Source organism: Aphelocoma coerulescens, chromosome 2 (genome assembly GCF_041296385.1).
Source record: "Aphelocoma coerulescens isolate FSJ_1873_10779 chromosome 2, UR_Acoe_1.0, whole genome shotgun sequence".
NCBI lineage: Eukaryota > Metazoa > Chordata > Aves > Passeriformes > Corvidae > Aphelocoma > Aphelocoma coerulescens.
This window is the reverse complement of record NC_091015.1, coordinates 142,190,948-142,209,241: the sequence shown is the minus strand read 5'-3', so window position 1 is coordinate 142,209,241 and position 18,294 is coordinate 142,190,948. Positions and strand designations below refer to the sequence as shown.

The 18,294-nt window shown below is 36.8% G+C and overlaps 1 protein-coding gene across 1 annotated transcript; it reads right to left on the bottom strand.

Moving 5' to 3' along the window:
* Positions 1–491: 491 nt before the first annotated feature.
* On the bottom strand, positions 492–14,621 carry DECR1 (2,4-dienoyl-CoA reductase 1). The gene is made up of 10 exons (XM_069005070.1): positions 14,524–14,621; positions 11,096–11,298; positions 10,109–10,166; positions 9,874–9,960; positions 7,358–7,505; positions 4,873–4,972; positions 3,552–3,624; positions 1,465–1,611; positions 1,086–1,148; positions 492–992 (listed from the first exon to the last, which is right to left on the bottom strand). Exons 1-10 carry the CDS (start codon positions 14,587–14,589, stop codon positions 933–935), a joined length of 1,005 nt encoding a protein of 334 aa, XP_068861171.1. The 5' UTR covers positions 14,590–14,621; the 3' UTR covers positions 492–932.
* Between the last annotated feature and the right edge of the window lie 3,673 nt (positions 14,622–18,294).

The following is an 18,294-nucleotide window of genomic DNA, read 5'->3' as shown; positions in this document are numbered from 1 at the left end:
TAGAGGGAGAGCAATATTTTTATCATTTGCGTATGTGGGATGGATAAACTGACTAAATTCAGAAGTAATGCCATCTAAAAGTTTCCTTAGTACCAGCCTGTGAATGCAAATGAAACCTAGGGATTTTTCTTAAATCTCAAAAAATGACGTTTCAGCACTTTCAGTCCCAATTTACCAACATCCCTTTAAACAGCCTTAAATAAACCACTTTTTATGGAGAGCTCCCATAGTCACACACACGTAGTAACAGATGATTTTCAGTCTGTCATTTTCAAGAATATTAACTTCATCATGACAAAGAGCAAGCTCCTTAGAAAGGCATTGCAGGTCCGTAAATGCCATTTTTAAAGTTCAGAATAAGATAATTAACAGACTGAAAATGTCACAAAAGATGAGACCAAGATGGTTATGCATTTCAAGATTTCCTAAGTAATCACAGGAGTTACATCCTTTCTCAGTGTATGTAGTCCTGCTAATAACTTGAAACTATATTTGCAAGTTTAGAACTTTTTATTGAAATGTGAAAATTAGGACTTTCTCTCCAGATTAATGATTACATGCAGTTATGATAGCAATGAAATGCTATTGGAATTACAATATTAAGAGACACTTGCATATATCTGAGAAAAAAAAAATCCTCAGAAAGATAAAATCCTCAGAAAGATAAAAAAAAAGGCTGATTGTAGACCATGGCATGGCAAGACAATCTAAAGAACAAAATTTTAGTGACCAACTTGTTCACTATTGGCAACACAACAGATTTTAGATTCGAAAAATATACAAACTATATTCAAAATACAACCATTTCAAAATATTTTATTGAAAATAGCATACAAAAGATTTTGAAGGCTATTTCTCAATTGGTTATTTCTAAATATTAATGAAAAAGTAGTTGTTCATTTCCAAGAATCTCCACCATACAGTTATGTACTTTAGGAACCTTTTGTTTTTCTAATCATTGCTTCCATCATATCCCACTGCTCTTTGGTAACCTATCAAAAGAAAAGAGAATTTTATTGGAATTTCATATAATAATTACTCATCAAAGTGTCTGAATGTAAAATAGCAAGCAAGGAAATTAATACCCTCTTCAAATCATTGAATTCTCCTGCCATAGATACATATTCTCCACCATCCATTCTAATAACCTAGAAAAAGCATAAACAGTGTTTTTAGTAATAGTGGGATTTCTGTAGTATTCACTTGTTAAGAACTGTGAAAGTAATTTTTACTGATTTGGGTGAGAAAAGCCCATAGTCAAAATAATGCAATTCAACCACTTTTAGAAGTTCTTTGTAGGGTGCTAACAACCATGCACTACACTTAAAAGGTGAATAATACTTGTAAACAATTTTAAAGTAAGATGTTTTGTTTCATTTCTGAAACCAGGTCTTTAGAAAAAATATCAACAATACTCACACCATCATTGGGTTAATTGTACAAACAAGATCAACCAAAACTCACTGCTCCATTAACCCAGCTTGCATAGTCACTGCAGAAATAGGCAGCAAGATTTGCAATTTCTTCTACAGTTCCCAGACGACCACAGGGAACCCTCTCAATTATCTTCTTCTCAAATGCGCCTGTTGGGTCAAGGCGGCTAAACGCACCCTGAGAATTAAAATAAACATTAAAATAAAAGTTATAACTACATCAGAAAATAAAATCCAGCAGACATTTGACTCCACATACACAATACAGAAGTTAATATTTGTCAGTAAGCTGTCTATACCCTCATTGTCAGTAGCAAGGAAAAGAAGGAAGTAGAAAAGAAAAAACAATTAATCCCTTTTGCACTGATATGCATCTACTGATGATAAGTTGGAATTTAGCACATTTGGGATAGTCACCCACCATCTATCTATGAAAAACAAAAGGGGTTAATCATTCTTTTTACTCAAACACCCTTGATAAACATTTGAGGAAATAAGCAAGACTCAATTGCTGCCTGGACAGAGGAGAGGAACAAGGGGAGAAAAGGAACAGCAAAGTGACCAAAAATAAGTTATACATGACAGAGTAAATAAAACGGAGAAGAAAAAAAAATCAAATTCACTTAAATTGCAGCAACTGCTAAGGCTAAAGGAAGTCACCGGGAGCTTTAGTACTTGAATAGCTTAAAATGGCACAGGAAATAAAAGGGATTTTTTCTTCCTGGCTCCTCCACAAGGAAATAACCTCCTCACTCAAAATCAGAAATGTATCAGTAACATTTATGTTAAATCACTGAAGTTATGATTTAAATCACATTGTAATTCATGTAGTCATGGCTGTAATCATGCCATTTAAGTCTTCTATTGCCATATTTTTATTTGCCAGTTTATAAGCCTAACAGTGTTGTGCCTGTATGCCTTGTTCTTTTCCCATCATGACTTACAACAATATGTTTTAAAGACGTGGATATTGCCCCTAAGGCAGAAAACCTTGATTTTGCAATATGCTGTCTGCCTTTTTATGCTTTCAGGGAAATTTTAAGTTGGAACCATACACCAAATGTAGCATCTTATTAAGAACACACAGTATCTCAAGCAGGTTATACACTATTAGTTAAAAAAGGAATATTAACTGGAGCTAGCACTATTGACATTTAAATCCCTTAACTTGCCATATGTTTTTCTTCTACTCTTAAAAATACACAAGATACAATGCCTGTAGAACTTTTAGTGTGATCCTCTAATGCTGTTTCAACATTCTTATAATTCTGCTAATTCTGCCACTTATTTTTCTTTATAGTCAAAAGAGTTAAAACTAAGTTTTCCGGTGTAGCATCTAAAACTGGCAAGAGGAAACAAGGAAAAAATAGCAAATAAACAAAAAAACAAGTAAAAAAGAAACAACTCTGCACCCCCTGTTCCCAAAACAACAGCAAAAACAACTGTGAAATATTTTACAGGAAGAAGTAATACCATTATTAGTGCTCATAATCATAATAATTTGATTCAATGGAAATGGATCTTCCTTTCTCTTCTTGCAGGACTGCTTTCTTTATTCTTCCTGTTCCAGCTGCTCTGGATTACTTCCTTCAAACTCTCTAGTCCTCCTTCTCACTCACTTCAAAGCTTCTCATTTCCTTGCCAACTTAGTTTTTCTCTTTCTAGTTTTGAGATTTTCAACAAAACTAGTGAGATTCTGTTCTCATATCCCTAAAAGAGATTCTAAGATTTTGGAACTGATGAGATGTTTTGTTTAAAAATTAGGGGTTCAGGTAGAAACAGGAACTTTACTCCAACAAGTGTACAAATTCACTTGAAAAACTAGGTATATAGAGATAAGAATCAGCAGTAAGTACTTTAATATATCAATTCTTTGAAACACTAAAAAAAGGTTCAGTTTATATCAAGTGTAGTAGAGGGGACAGTGGCAGGTCTCACAAGTTCAAGAAATGCTGTTTTACAAAAAGAATAAGAGGGAAGTGTGTTCAATATTCCAGCAGTCTTGACTACCAAGGAAATCATATTAGAATTTACAGCTACAGAAAGGTTAGGCTGTTGTAAAGTTAAGTCTGTACTACAAAGCATATTCAAGGCTGTGTTTCACTTCATGCCATGTACCTTTGTTTTTATTGGACCTGGTTGAATCACATTGAATCTCATGCCATATCTACCCCATTCAGCCGCAAGAGACCTAAAAATTCATTAACAGAGTGCATCAATATTTTAAACACAGTATTTTAATCCTATTCAGAAAAAAAAAAATTAGTCAAATGTGTAAATACTGGAACATCCTGAAACAGACATTTTTGCTTATGGGTTTTTTTTGTGCTTAACAAAATAATTTGAGTGAAGCAAGAAAAAATCTCATTCACAAACAGAGGAATATTGATTTAATACATGAATCATAGATAAAGCAGCATGAAGGAGCAATTCTTTCTCCTTTGCAAATCACGGATGTGTTGGCACCTGAACTCCTCAACAAACAACTGTTAGGCTTCCTTTCTCTGGCAATTTAGACTATCCCACAAGTATACATTTCTAACATTTGCAGCATAGCTCTCACATTACATGTTTTGAAGTAACACAAAACAGAGGATACATTCTAAAATAGGACCACTAGAATAGTTTTGCTTTATGACATTTTCTCTGCATAATGAGTACTTCTGATCTACTACGGTGAATGGATAAGCTGAGTCATAGTCTCTGAAAAGTACACATTTCCGTTACAGCTCTGTAGAACAGAAATCAAGACCATTACTCAGTCCCTCATTTTTTTCCAGATAAAGAATTCTAGTTACTAAAAGGCTGCCAAACTATTCAATTCTTTCTGCTGAAGTGCAGAGGAAGATCTAAGTGCTATGAAGGACTAGCCTGAAGTTAAAAATGAGACAAATCCTTCTGTTGGCTGAGCACCATGGATACATCAACATGATATTGTTCTGAACTAAGCAGAACTGCAGACTTAATTTTTAATAGTGATAGGAAACAAATTTGTTCATGTATATAAACAGAGCTGAAGCCACAGTATACTGCACCCAAATAACAAGCACATATTTTCCTCAGACAAAAGAATGTGGAAGGTGCTATAGATCTCACACAGTTCCCTTAATAGCTGTCTTTAAGTGCTGGTTCACCTATGAGAAAGCAAGTGAATCTGATTATCAAAACTCCGTACAACAAACTTTGGAACTTGTAATTGCCAAACTAAGTAGTTCTACTTGTCCTTATCTTGGTCTTGTGATAAAACAGTAACAGTTAATGCTTCCCTCCATAAGAAGCTGTCAGCATGCTATTTTCTTGCTAGGATACTGGAGCCTGGATTGAACTCTTGTGGTACAGTGGAATAGGTGGACTATACTAACAAGCTCCATTTTTATAGACCAATTACTCCATCTTAAGGATGTGAAAACTAAAGCACATGTTTTGCTGTATTACTCACTTGCTCATTGCTTCTACACCAGCTTTGGCAGAGGCACTTGGCAACACAAATCCTGAACCACTCTCTGCATAAACTGTTGTAATAGCCAGGAATGCTGCTCCTAGAAGTTGCAAAAACATTTAAAAAATAACCCATACCAAACAAATCAAACAACCCTGAAGATCAAACTCTCAACTTAAGGTAAAGGCAAGCTAAATGGTACACAAGTTTGCAGCTCAAGTGTTAGGGATACCTTTTCACTCTGGGTAGTGGAAAGTCATTTTAAAAATACAGTCTTTGAAACTTTCTTTTCAAGCCTTTTTGTTTCAGTTCCCTCTTTTGCATGACTGTTAAGAGTTGTTCCAGGTAAGTGCAAATAGCTATTGATTAGGCTCTGAAGGTCTAAGCCCTCAGACTTCTACTGATAATGAATGCATAAATTACTCCAACTGGAGTGAAGGCTGAAGATCTTACAGTGTTTTTTTCAGAAGACCTAGTCTAGTTGTCACTAATATACTATACTAATATATACTAATATATCTATACACAGATACTTTGCCCTAAATTCATCAATCCCTGAGCAGAAAAAAAAAAAAAAGAAAACCAAGGAAAAAATCAGCATTAACAGTTAGGTTTGGCATAAACTGAAATTAACAGCTGAGGGCTTGAGTTAAAGTTTACACAGAAAAATAAAAATTTTTAAGAAATTTTCAGAAGCTTTTTCTGCAGTAGAGCCTATTACAGAGTTAACCTGCATAACTTTTCCTATTATTATCACAACAAACTCCATTATAAAAGAACTACTTTCTTTTATATCCTATATTTTATAACAGACTTAGCAAAAAATGTTCCGAAAAATAATGGAAACTGCAACTGCTTATTTAATCTCTCTTCCATAGAATCCTGCAAATTCTGTCTGATCAATGACTGGCATGAGCTTATTGCTCATGAGTAGCGAAGGACAAGGGATGAGTAGCGAAGGACAAGGGATGACAGTTCACTACTTACATCACAGTAACTAAAATAACTGTTCTACTTACTATATTTTAAAAATAATTTCATTAGAATAGCTGCCCAGGGGATATTTCTAAAACAATATATACTACTGATAGATTTAAGTAGAGACTCAGGTAAAAAATTACAGTAATATTATACAGGAGAAACAGAACCATAAACAAGCACTAATTGAAATGCCAGCAGATATCCAGAAACCATGGGCCCTGTTTATAAAAAAGGAGTCTTCATTGAGACACTTTGAAAGGAAAAATCTACACAGGCAAAAAAAACATAGAACAACTCTGAAATTATCTAGAAGTCACTGTTAATTACACATTTTGCAGAATTAAAACACTGATTTTTTTTTTTTTTTTCTTTAATACAGGCAAGTTAGGTGAACCTAACATGGAAGCAAGAGTAACTGACAAATTGACAGCTCTGGCATTTAAAGAACACTTCTGCTCATACACAACTTTTATTGCCAAAGCCTATTCATAAAATGGACAATAACTGACCAATCAACTCCTCTCACTTTGTGAAAAAAGTAACACACTAGCAGATTACAACTTCCTTTTAAATACCAGCACAAACCTGCAGTCTAAAAGCAGAGAACTTTTATTATTTACTACATTAGACTTAGTGTAGGTCACACTGCAGACCTAAAGGACGTCTCACTGTTCTAGAAACTGAGAGATTTGTAGTATCCTCACAGACTGCTCTAAAATATTTGCACTAGGTAGAATCACTTTAGAAACTAAGGTCTCTGCCCAAACTAAAAAAATCAAGTAAGTAAAAAGAAAATGAAGGTGAGAGGACAAACAGGTACACTTGACTTACTTGCATAAACATGTCTTAAAGAAAGCCTTAAACAAAAAGTCTTATTTAAAGATGGACTCCCCTAGAAAGAAGACATGCAAGTAACAGCAAAAGAAATTCACATGTTTTGGAAGCTTAGAAGTGAAAGGAAGAGAGACAACATGAAGGTGAATGGCGTCTAGATTTTACCAAATTTGAGGATGGAAGTAAGGAAAGTAGCTTTTCATTCAACAATAGCAAAAACAAAAGCATGTTTGAGTTGGTATTTCACATTACTCTGTGGGTACACTACATGCACTCAGAAGACCATAAGGCAACCTATTTCAATGGTCTGCCATAATGATCTAGTAAGTCATAACTGGGGATGTGTTTTTAATGTGGGAATATCAGCACAAAGCCTTATTTTTTTAATTTTAAAAATGTCTCTGCAATTAGAACTCTGAAATTAGATTTTTATATTCAACCGCAGTTGGCCTCTGGGCCCAATTGTAAGGCCTGATGCTACAATGAAGTAATTATTAGCCAGATCTACTGTGTGATACTTAAGGACAGTTTTCACTGAAAAATTTCCTTTCTAGAAGAACTGTATTTCTAGAAGAATTGTATTTCTCTTATCACATGAACTCTCAAAACTGACTATAGTAACAGTAAGGCAAGGAAAGCAAGTAATAATATGTCACAATACTTAAGATACCTTTTTTTACTTTAATGAGCTCCTTTCCAATTTCCAGAGTTACAAAAGCAGTACCATTAAGTACAATATCAGTTATTGTTTTCCAGGCATTAGCAGAAAGTCGTTCAGAAGGGGAAATAAAGTTTCCAGCTGCATTGTTTATCACAACCTGAAACACATGAAGGAAAAGAGTTAACTAAAAATAACTCTTCCTGAGACAAAAGTAAATAATTTACAAGGAACTTTTTAGTGTTTCCAGGGACAAAAGTAAAAATATCCTCATCAAATGAGGTATGGGGGATAGGGGAAGAGGGAGAATAATCCATCCGAAATTTTAGCATCTGCAGCATAGATAAAGTATCAGTAACAGAAAATGAGCTGTATTTCCAAACTACTGTACTGAGGAACTGTAAAACGTAGAGGCTATTTTCCATAGTCTCTCAAGTGCATCCTAACAGAAAAGTTTGTCCCCACAAAATTCCAATTTAATATAATATTTAATATATTGGGAATATATTTAATATAATGGGAATAAAAGCAAAAGAAGGCAACCTGATAGCTAAAGTCTGGATGAAGTGACTGTTGCATAACAGGAAGTCAAATAATTTGTGATGAGAATATTATGATACAGTGTACTGCGAACAGCTACTACAAAACTTTTGTTGAATAGATGTACATCCGTCAGTTCCTATGAACAACAATCAGGTAGAGGTTACTTTCACTTTCTTAAGGGGAGTAAGCATCACATTAGCAGTACTTAAACCAAAAATTATGTAGCCAGATCTAGCATACTTAATAATATAATGTGCTGAAGCAATACAATGGTGTACTGTTTATGGAATGGCACCTCAGTTCATGTAGGTTTGCACGTAAGACAAACTCTTTGTCCTGAAAAACTTCTGGGCTAAATTCTAATGAAGGTATTAGAATTTTCAATAACAAAACAGAGCACAGTACATATTACATGAATGTAAAACTAATAATAAACAACAGCCATAAATTATACATATGGACAGCAAATTCAGTTTAAAGGCCTCCCTGAAATCTGAAGGAAAAAAAATCCAAACACCTTGAGATACTGAGAAGGTTACTTGAATCACTGAATAAATACAGGAAAGACACAATAATAAAACTAGCAAACTAAGGACTGCACAATATGATCTTTGAGGTATGTAGGGCTGCCAAAATAAGCCATGACAAAAGAATGATTGCTTTCTAATTGGGAGTAACACTCTTGAGAACGGAATGAACAAAACAAAGCCGGAAGGACTTTCAAGTTACTGCCATTAACTTCTATCTTTGAGATCTCACCTCACATGCAGGGTGGCAATGAGTGACACCCAGGATTCATAAACTGACATCTCATGTCTGCAACTAAGAGAAAACCTGGACAAAAAGAACTGAATATTCAATTTACTCTGCAGTCTATCTTAAAAACACAAAATATGTGAAATTGAAAAGAAGGCAAATGCTTGTAAAGAACAAGTCATGGGAAACATTTATTCAGAAAATTATTGGTATTCTAAAAATGTACTATACAGGAAGAAATCTCTTCCCTCTCTGCACACATGTAAAACCTGAAGATCATGATTTTGACTTTGGTCAAAAACTCCATTAAATAATAGTCAAAATAATATCCAGAGAATCTTGTCAACAAATCAGGACAGTGAGTTGTCTTATTTCTACCACTGTTATAGCATACAGCTATACAGCTACATAGCATACAATTTCTCTAATTTTTACGATACTTAAAATTCAGTAGGTTCTCTACCACATCTGTAGGAAGCTCTTGCTGAGTGCAAATTGTCTTCAATACACATACAACAGTTTTAAATTTACAGCAAACAGTTTTAAATCTGACTGTCCTTTACAACAACGCTACATCATCACACTTCCTATCAGTTAGCAGAATCCAAGTTCTCGCAAATCCAAATCTCACAAACAAATCAGAATTTGGTGGTTATCATCCTTCAGACTCCACCAGATCACCCCCCTCACAATGTGATGTAAAGAGCTCTGTTATTTTGTGCCAAACTATAAAAAACAGATGCTTGGTTTGACTGAAGATTTTTCTTCATTTTATGAGAACTTAATCTTCAGTTTGGAACCTTGTGTATATTGATAAGCTAAGCAAGGACCAAAGGAGACATTTATTATTACTTTCGTTCCTATTTTTTGAGGCCTTGTGTTAAGATGTAATTCAGTAAACACAGGTAAGTCACCTTTTCAGGATGATTTAAGGGCAATATTCCTTTCCCTTAATTCAATCCCTCCAGAATTCTCCCACTACTTAAAAGAAGATGTTAGTCCTCAGAGTAAGGATAAAAATGTTTTGTCTACCTGGCCACTAAATATTTTAAGAATTACAGGAATAGAGTAACTTTACTGTTAGCTTTACCTTGCAGTACTGCCACCGTTTTGTCTAGTGTCTTTTTAGATTCCATTAACTTTCTATCTTAGTAACTTTCTTCATACCTGCTATGCAAAGTATTTTCAGTAATGAAGAATGAGTTCTTTCCTTTCCCTAGAAGACTTACATCAGGATGTCCTGCCATTTGGATTGTTTCAGCAACAGCATTCTTAACTGAAACTGGATCTCTCACATCACACTGGATGGCATGAACCTAAATAATAATGGAAAGGCAGTTGTCAGACTTAAAAACTATATCACTCAAAAATTTAACAAGTCCATGGAAGCACGCAAATCCAAAAAAAAAAATATCCAATAAAATGTAGAGTATAATACATATTCATAATTCTGCAAAAAGTTACCTTATTCCCTGTTTTAGAAGAAATTTCGTCTGCTGTTCCTTTCAAAACATCCAGCTTCCTAGAAGTAAGTATTAACATCCCTTACATCAGTTGAATGCAATTACAATTCAGACTATTAAAATCTCTTTTTCTGATGAGCAAATATGAACTAAAACCTAAAATACGTGTGTGTACACATGCATGTTGCTGATTTTCATGAAAACTGAGCTTTAAGATTAACACTATGTTTAACCACTAACTTTCTGAAAGAAAACTTTAAGTAATTTATGGTTAGTGCTACTTTAAAACAACTCAGAAGTGACAATGGTAAGAGACTCTAAAGCTAATCAACATGTGATAAGCCAGAAAAAAGCACACTATCATAACAAACTTAGCTTTAGCTACTACTCTACTAGAATTAATAAGAGACATACATATTCACATTTAAAACTAAACAATTAAACTGCTGTTAGGATCACAACACTTCTGTTTATTTTGATTTAAAATGAAATTGTTTTTCTAGACTTTATTGAAGTGCTTCTAGATTCTACTGCACTACTTAAGAGAGCTGTAGAAAATCATCATTAAAGGAAAATCAAGGCTCTTGTTCAAAGTCAGAAGAGAAACAGATTTAATTCTGTATTGTAATTCAAATCTGTATCAAGAACACCTGTAATAACATATTAATAATGTTCAATAATGCCCACTGCAAATTTTTTTTCCATTTAAGGTTTTAGTTGAATTTATGCCTACTATTTGAGGTTGTTTATTTTGCTGCCACATTTCATGAAAATGTGCTTAGTTTATTTCTTCCTACTGATTTTTATACCATTAAACATTTGCAGAGAAATCTGCAAGTTTCTAGAATCCACAATATGACATTGTAGTTTAAAAGTGTACGGCAACAGAAAAAGTAGAATAATTTTTTCTTTTTTATAGAGAAGAAAACAGTTCTCTTCAGCAGTCAGAACTAAATGAAAATTCTAAAACATCTTCATTAATATTTACCGGCTTGCTATAACACACTTGGCACCTAAACTGGACAAAGTTGTTGTCATCCCTTTGCCAATCCCAGTACCTCCACCAGTTATAAAGGCCACTTTCCCTTGGAAGGTATTTGGTGGCAACATCACTTTTTGAAGAGGTGAGAAGAATGCAGCTTGTGGTGCACTGTTGTCTTGATGCAGAACATTTGGCCCACGGCTGAAAAACTGAAAGAAAAAAAAACAGAAAAGTTAGATTTTTCTCCTTTCTGTATTCAGGACTGTTATGCAAGATCAGATTTTCCTATGACAGTGGAGGTCACAATCATAACTGCCTTATTATAAGTAAATATATATGAATATAAGAATGACTAGATTGCATTATAGCAACACACATGGGCCTTTACTTAAATGATAACACTGGACTAGGAAAGCACTTGAAATATTTTTAGATACTCTACTGCAACTAAAGGACTACTGAAAAAATACTTTAGTCATGATTCTTGCTACTTTGTGCAATTTTTGTATCTATCACTTTTACTAAAGCATGTGAGAAACCATTAACTACTAATTAGAGAAGGACTTGGGCTTCATATTCATATATGCACTGTAATTTATGCATAAACAAAACCATGTGATTTTAGGTTACATACGTATGTATTTACAAATTTAAAATCTTCAGCAATAGAGTCATGATTTTGATCCTTTACTACTGCATCCAACCAAATCTTCTTTGCTGGAGAACAGGACAGAACCAATCTTCACAAGTCCTGCCCTAATGGCCACTGGAACTGCTAAGGAAATCAGTGCCATCTCCCAGACAAAACTGGGCAAGGTTATGTTATCAGCATCACACTCTGTCCCAGCAGAAGTACCATCTACAGTAAATTAGCCTCTGAAGGATTGGTCCCTGCAAAAAGACACGTGCTTGGAACATGTTTAAAAACACACATGAAAAAAGAAGAAAATTCAGTATTACATCTAGCAAAGTATGCTAGTAAGAAAACACCCCATTAATGTAATGAGAAATTTGTGATGTCACCTAGAAAGTTGCAACAAAAATAGCCAACAGGGTATTTCTAGCATCCTAATCCACTACACTAACTCAAGCCCAAATCTAAATACTGAATTAAATGTCTTGGGACAGCAGCATTACACTAATAATTCAGAAATACCCTTATTATTTAAAATACAAAAGTTACCTTAACCTGAAGCTCCAAACACTTCCAAGTATGACAAAACTAGGTTTGCATTATTTTTGATGCGCCAAAAAAATTAGAAGACTGTAAGTTATACTTATTTTCTGCAATTTTAACTAGTACTTGATCCTTTAATGTGTTTATTTTAATACCAAAAAAAATCTAATATAATTTTGTGAAAGAAGACTGAACAGTCACTCTTGTATGATGCTGTTAATAAAACCATGCAATGGTTCACTAGACTGACATGAAGAAGAAAGGTAGTTTTAAAATAGTAAAAATATTACAACTTATATGTTGTATTAATTCACATTTTGAACACTATTAATTCACATTTTAAACACTAAAAGTAAGAGACAACATTTTTAGTGGTAGATGATTAATCTGTACATCCCACAGGTACAATGGATTGGGGGTTTCACAGAGCTTAAAGTTCGCTTGCAGAAGTGTGCATGTGAATCTTTCTGTGTGGCCATACACATGCATAAGAAATTCAGGTGAAAACATAGAGAACAATCATGGAATTACACTGACAATTTAATGCAGCTTAAAGCATGATGCTAATGTCACCAGGGTCACGGGCTCAATCCCTGTATGGGACATTCACTTAGGAGCTGGACTCGATGATCCTTGTGGGTCCCTTCCAACTCAGAACGTTCTGTGAAAAACTAAAATTGAAGAAGAGTTGGAGGCACTACATAGAACAAAACTAAAAAAGCAAAGCTTGAACTAAAGCTGGAATTATCACATTTGTAAAACACTGCTGTTTTTTAATTGCCCCAGTGAAAATAAAATTTGCATACTTTGACAGAGTACCAGAATACTACTAAGCCTCCAGGAAAGGGAAATGTGAAGGTTCTCTTTTGGGACTTTCTTAGAAGTCCCCTACTCATCTCTCTTCAGGAAAAATACTCCCTGTGGAGAATTTCAGCTCACGGCAGAGACTGCAAATCAAGACAGCATTTGGACTCCCTCTTCTTTCAGGATATGGAGATTACTGAGACTCCCTGATCAGGCGCTCTGTTAGTGACAGACACAGCCCAGTCTTCTTGCTCTCCATGAAAGAAACACTGCAAGCAACAGTGTTTCTACTCGAGCAGGGAAGATTAGGACATGCCACAGCAAAGCAGAAGGCTGCACCAAGACTAATACAGTACGATAATGATAACCAGCCTGTAAAGTTGGTATAATTGAGCAATCTTTTAGTCAGATTGCTATCATCTCCTTACTGGCTTGCACAAGAGGCTTCTATGACAGCATCCATGCAATTTAATCATTCCACTGCTTAAGGCTGAGGTTTTAAATGAAATCTCAGGTGTAAATAGAGATATAAAGAAGCCAGTAAACAGCTTTAAAAAAACCAACAATCAAACAACAAACACACAAATCACTGACAAACCAAAAAAACAAACCCTCACCCAGGGGGTGGAAGTGAACTGTAAAATTACTGCAGAAAGCAGTCTCAGAAACACACAAGCAGTCACTGGCAAGAAGCACCGTGTTCGGGGAGAACTCACTAAAAATGGCCTCCAGCAACATCCACATAGTCACAGAATCATACAATTATTTGTATTGGAAAGAATCTTAAAGATCATCTTGTTCCAACCTCCCTGCCATGGGCAGGGACACCTTCCACTACAACAGGTTGCCCAGAGATCATCCAACCCGGCCTTGAACACCTCCAGAAACGGGGCATCCACAACTTCTCTGGGCAACATGTGCATATCTAATCTAAAGTACCATCTTTCAGTCTGAATCCATTCCCCCTTGTCATTACATGCCCTTGCAAAAATTTTCCCTCCAGATTTCTTGTAGGCTCCCTTCAGGTACTGGAAGACTGCAATAAGGTCAACTCGGTCACAAGTCAAGCCACACCACTGCTTGGACAGCAACATTCCTAAAGGGCCGAGCGCAGCTGTGCGATTGGGGCCAAAGGGCGACAGCACGCAAGTGGAAGCCACGGCAGCGCCCGGCGGTGGGGCAGGAGACCGTGTGCCGGGGAGCTCAGCCCGCACCTCTGCGGGGGCTCCGCGGCGGACAGGGCCGGGAGCTGAGGAGAACCGAGGGGTGTTCCCTTCCTGGCTGTTTCCCCAGTCCCGGCAGCCCGAACTGCAGAGACCCCGCCGTGCCCTCTCTCTGACGCGACAACGGCGCCCGGGCAGAGCCGGGGCGGCGGGGCAGGAGGCGGCGGAACACCTCCGCGGTGCCGTCCGTCCGTCCGCCCTCAGCCCCGGCAGCACAGGGAGCGCCTTACCCGCCCGGCGCCGGACACGCGGGGGCCGCGAACCCCGCGCCGCCACAGCCGCGCCGCCGCCGCCATCTTCCCCCGCCGCGCTCTGCGCCTGCTCCGCGGGGGAGGCGCGGCCGCCGCCGCACGGCACCGGGCGGGCACGGGCACGGGCACCGCCCCGGCACCGGCAGCCGTGGGGAGCAGGGAATCGGCAAGACCGCCCCCCCACAGCCCCCCAGGTGTTGCAAAATATAGGATGTGTAAAAATTTTCCTGAGAAAGGACATTCTTTGATGTTTGATCTCTGATGTTTGATCGTTGTATACTTTCAAGCCTAATCAACAAGATAGGAGCAAACCAGCTCTAAGCAATGTCCAGGTGAAAGACAAATTATTTGTTGATGGAATTGCCTTGTTAAGGTTTAGGGCTTGACATGTTTCAATGATCTCAGACCCAGAGGGAGATTAACAAAACTTGGGAAGAAGGATGTACCACTGACAGTGGACACAAAGACTGCAGAATTTATGGGCTAAAAAGGCATTTGGCAGAATTCCCAAGATAAGGAAAAAACTAATAAAGGCAACACAACAACTTCGCTCAAGTCAGCTCTGACTGGGTAAAAGGTATTTCTGACAGGGCAAGATTGCCCACTGACCCAAAAGAAGAGAACGACTGAGCATATGGACTAAACAGCATGAGAAGTGAGAGAATCATTAACTAATAGAAGATGGAATCCTAATTAATAACAGAACTAGGTAACTGGTAGCCAATGAACATGAATGTCCTTGTTTGCTAAAATGTTTAAATAATGAAAAGTTTTGTTTGTCCTTTTGCCGGCTTTGTGGGTTTGTCACCCAACATGCCTTTCTGCACAGAACTGTAAATAAATCAAATGTGGATTGGCCTCTTGAACACCAGGTGAAAGAACCTATTTTGGAGCAACACAGGGGTACCTTCTCAGCCGCTGCCACCCCCGTGGTACCTCCAGTTCCAGCTGCAATGGTTGGAACATGCTTGGTTCAGTCTGTCTGCTTCACTGGGTTGGAATTTTATTACTGAAAATTATTTACTAAATGCTATTTAAAGGATACTAAATAACTACCTTCTTTGGTGGGGGGGTTGGTGTTTTTGTTTGTTTGTTTGCTTTCCTTGTGGTATCTAAACCCAGGAATTGCTGTGCCCTTTACTCATAGCATGGTGGCCAGTTCTCGGCATGTATTTTGGGGGGAGAGGAGTTGTTTGTTTAAGAAATATGAGAAAAGAGGTTGTTGAGAATATTAGCTGTCTGCTAAATAGCAATTCAAATGGAATGGGTAACACAGGGCTTGATTTGAGGTGAAATTGTGCATTCACAGATCACTCCTGCACAGCAGACAGAGGCTCCATGCTGGCTCCACCACGCACACCAACAGCAGCTGACTGCTGTGAAACAAGGTTTACCAGAAAGATCAAGAGTCCTCATTTCAAATTCAACACTGCTAATGGAGTTCAGAAAAAGCCTAAGCACTCTGTGAACATCAGACCGTATTCAGCTACAGATTATGTTGAGATAACAAGACACTTGATTTATCTGTGTTGAGCACAGAGACTGGCTGATGGAAAAAGTAATGACTGACTGATACCCACCCATTTGCAAAGCCTTTGTAATAAGGCAAAGAAACCTGCAGAGTCATATCTACTCATAAGGAAGGAGAGGATAAGGGAGTGGAGGAGCAGCATACTAGCTGTAAGAACCTACAGATTTAATAAAGCTGCAGGTTTTCCAGGGAGGACACCACACTTGATGAATCTATGCAGTTACAAAACTAGGCATAAAAGACAATAAATCTATCAGTGGGTCTATACTATCAACTTTTGAATTTAGAATTCCAGGCAAACTGCTTACACACTGCTGTGGTAGTTCAGAGGAAGCAGAATTTAAATCCTACAGCTTAGTCATCATTGCCCTGTATAAAAATGACCAAACAGCCATTTTCTCTACATGTTCAACATTTAGGAAAAAAAAAATTGTTGATGCTCTGTTGATACAGTAAACTCTAGAGTAGGTAACATCTATATAAGTTCTGCACACCTTCTGGCAGGCGTTGAAGCAATAGTGTCACACTGCTGGGCAATAGTTGCCACCTTTATCATTAAAGTAGCACGTGGAGTATCTGGTAGGTGTTAAAGAGTTGCTCCAAGATTTACATAGTAACATTCCATTACACTAACTTAATTCAAACACACTGAGTCTCAAGGGATCTGTAATCACTTAACACAAAAACAAAACAAAACACAACAACAACAAAGAAACAAAGAACCCCAGGAAATAAGGAAATAACCACCAAAAAAAAAAAAAGAAAGTTGGAGAAACAGAGTGAATATTGTTCAAGAGAAGCTTTTAAAATGCCAAATACTACAGAATTTAGAAAGCTTCACTGGAACAATGCTAACAAGAGGAAACAAAGTACAAACTACGCATTGGAAAATACAAATGGGCTAAACAGCTACCTCTGAAACAATCATTATATTTCTATGGTGAGAGTGAACAAGATGATATGACTGAACTAAATTTCAGAAAATGTTTTCTAGCAGCTTTCGTTTATGAGGTGCAATTCCTATCCCATACTTGTTATTTTCTAGTAATATGAAGAAAATGGTCTCCAAGACTGGGTCGTGGACAAATTTTTAAAACTGCAATAACACCTTAATGCCATACAACCTAAAAATACTATTGAAGGCAGACTACCCACATCTTACTGATACCCACCCATTTGCACAGGAAAATAATGGGCTTAATAGGCTATTACTCCACTTTACAAAATCCCACTTCAGTTTGGGTGGTGCATATTTACAAGCTTAGGGGGAGTTTAAAAACAGCCTAACTGAAATATTGAAGCATCCAGTCTCTAGTTCAAGGTATGCCAGGAGGTTTAAAGTGCAGGAAATATCTGGGTTTTTCTAAAAAAATCTTCCGGGATAACATGAGAAATTACAAGACTGTAAATGTAATATCTGTGGGGGAAAAAGTAATTAAAAAATGAAACACCTAGGAAAAGTGAAAAGATCTGAAAGTGTCTGCCTAGAGCTAGTCTTCTGCAAAGGTAATAATGTCTTAATCATCTCTTATGGAAATGCCTAAGAGATAATGAATATATAAGAGCTGGCAGGTATAATTTGACTTTCAAGGATTTAGCCAGGTGGCATAGCATAGAGCTCAGCCTGAGTCCTCATCATAAACTTGCATGCTGATGCTGTTTCTGCCACGCAAACTACCTTGTCAAAAGAAACGCATAGCACCTGATGATAAAATTTAAAAATAGCCCAAGAGAGTTTTGATCCAAGAGACTACTAAGACAAAACAAAAAATCCTAGGTCAGGAATAAAATATGAACATAATGCACATGTAAATTTCTGTAAAGAGCGAAAGTTTAGTGATAGAACAACACCTTGATATTTTGTTTAGATACTGTTACTGTTCTGATAATCTCTAAGTTTTGGACTCTCATGAATCATTTATTTCTGAACTGAAAAAGGGAACAAGTAGAAAACCACAAGTATTAGAGAACAGACACCTAGGTCAGTCAGGATCAGAGAGACAGCAGAGACAGCTCTCACAAAGTCTAGAAGGTAAATGAATGGTAAACCACAATACTAGAAAAATAAAATAAAATTGGATGAATGCAAGAAAATTTATAATGTTAACATTAAAAAGAGGTTTATATGATTCATATAGTTTCTTATAATTATGATTTGTCATGTGAGTTGATCACATGAGTCAAGCCAATAGGATAAATAACACAGAATAATGACAACA

Bases quoted from the DNA above. Each gene is read 5' to 3' on its own strand.
- DECR1 (XM_069005070.1), bottom strand. From the start codon at position 14,589: ATGGCGGCGGCGGCGCGGCTGTGGCGGCGCGGGGTTCGCGGCCCCCGC. The intron at 11,299-14,523 runs GTAAGGCGCTCC...TTTTTCTTTCAG, and splicing joins GCGTGTCCGGCGCCGGGCGG to TTTTTCAGCCGTGGGCCAAA. The intron at 9,961-10,108 runs GTAACTTTTTGC...ATTATTATTTAG, and splicing joins CTTCTAAAACAGGGAATAAG to GTTCATGCCATCCAGTGTGA.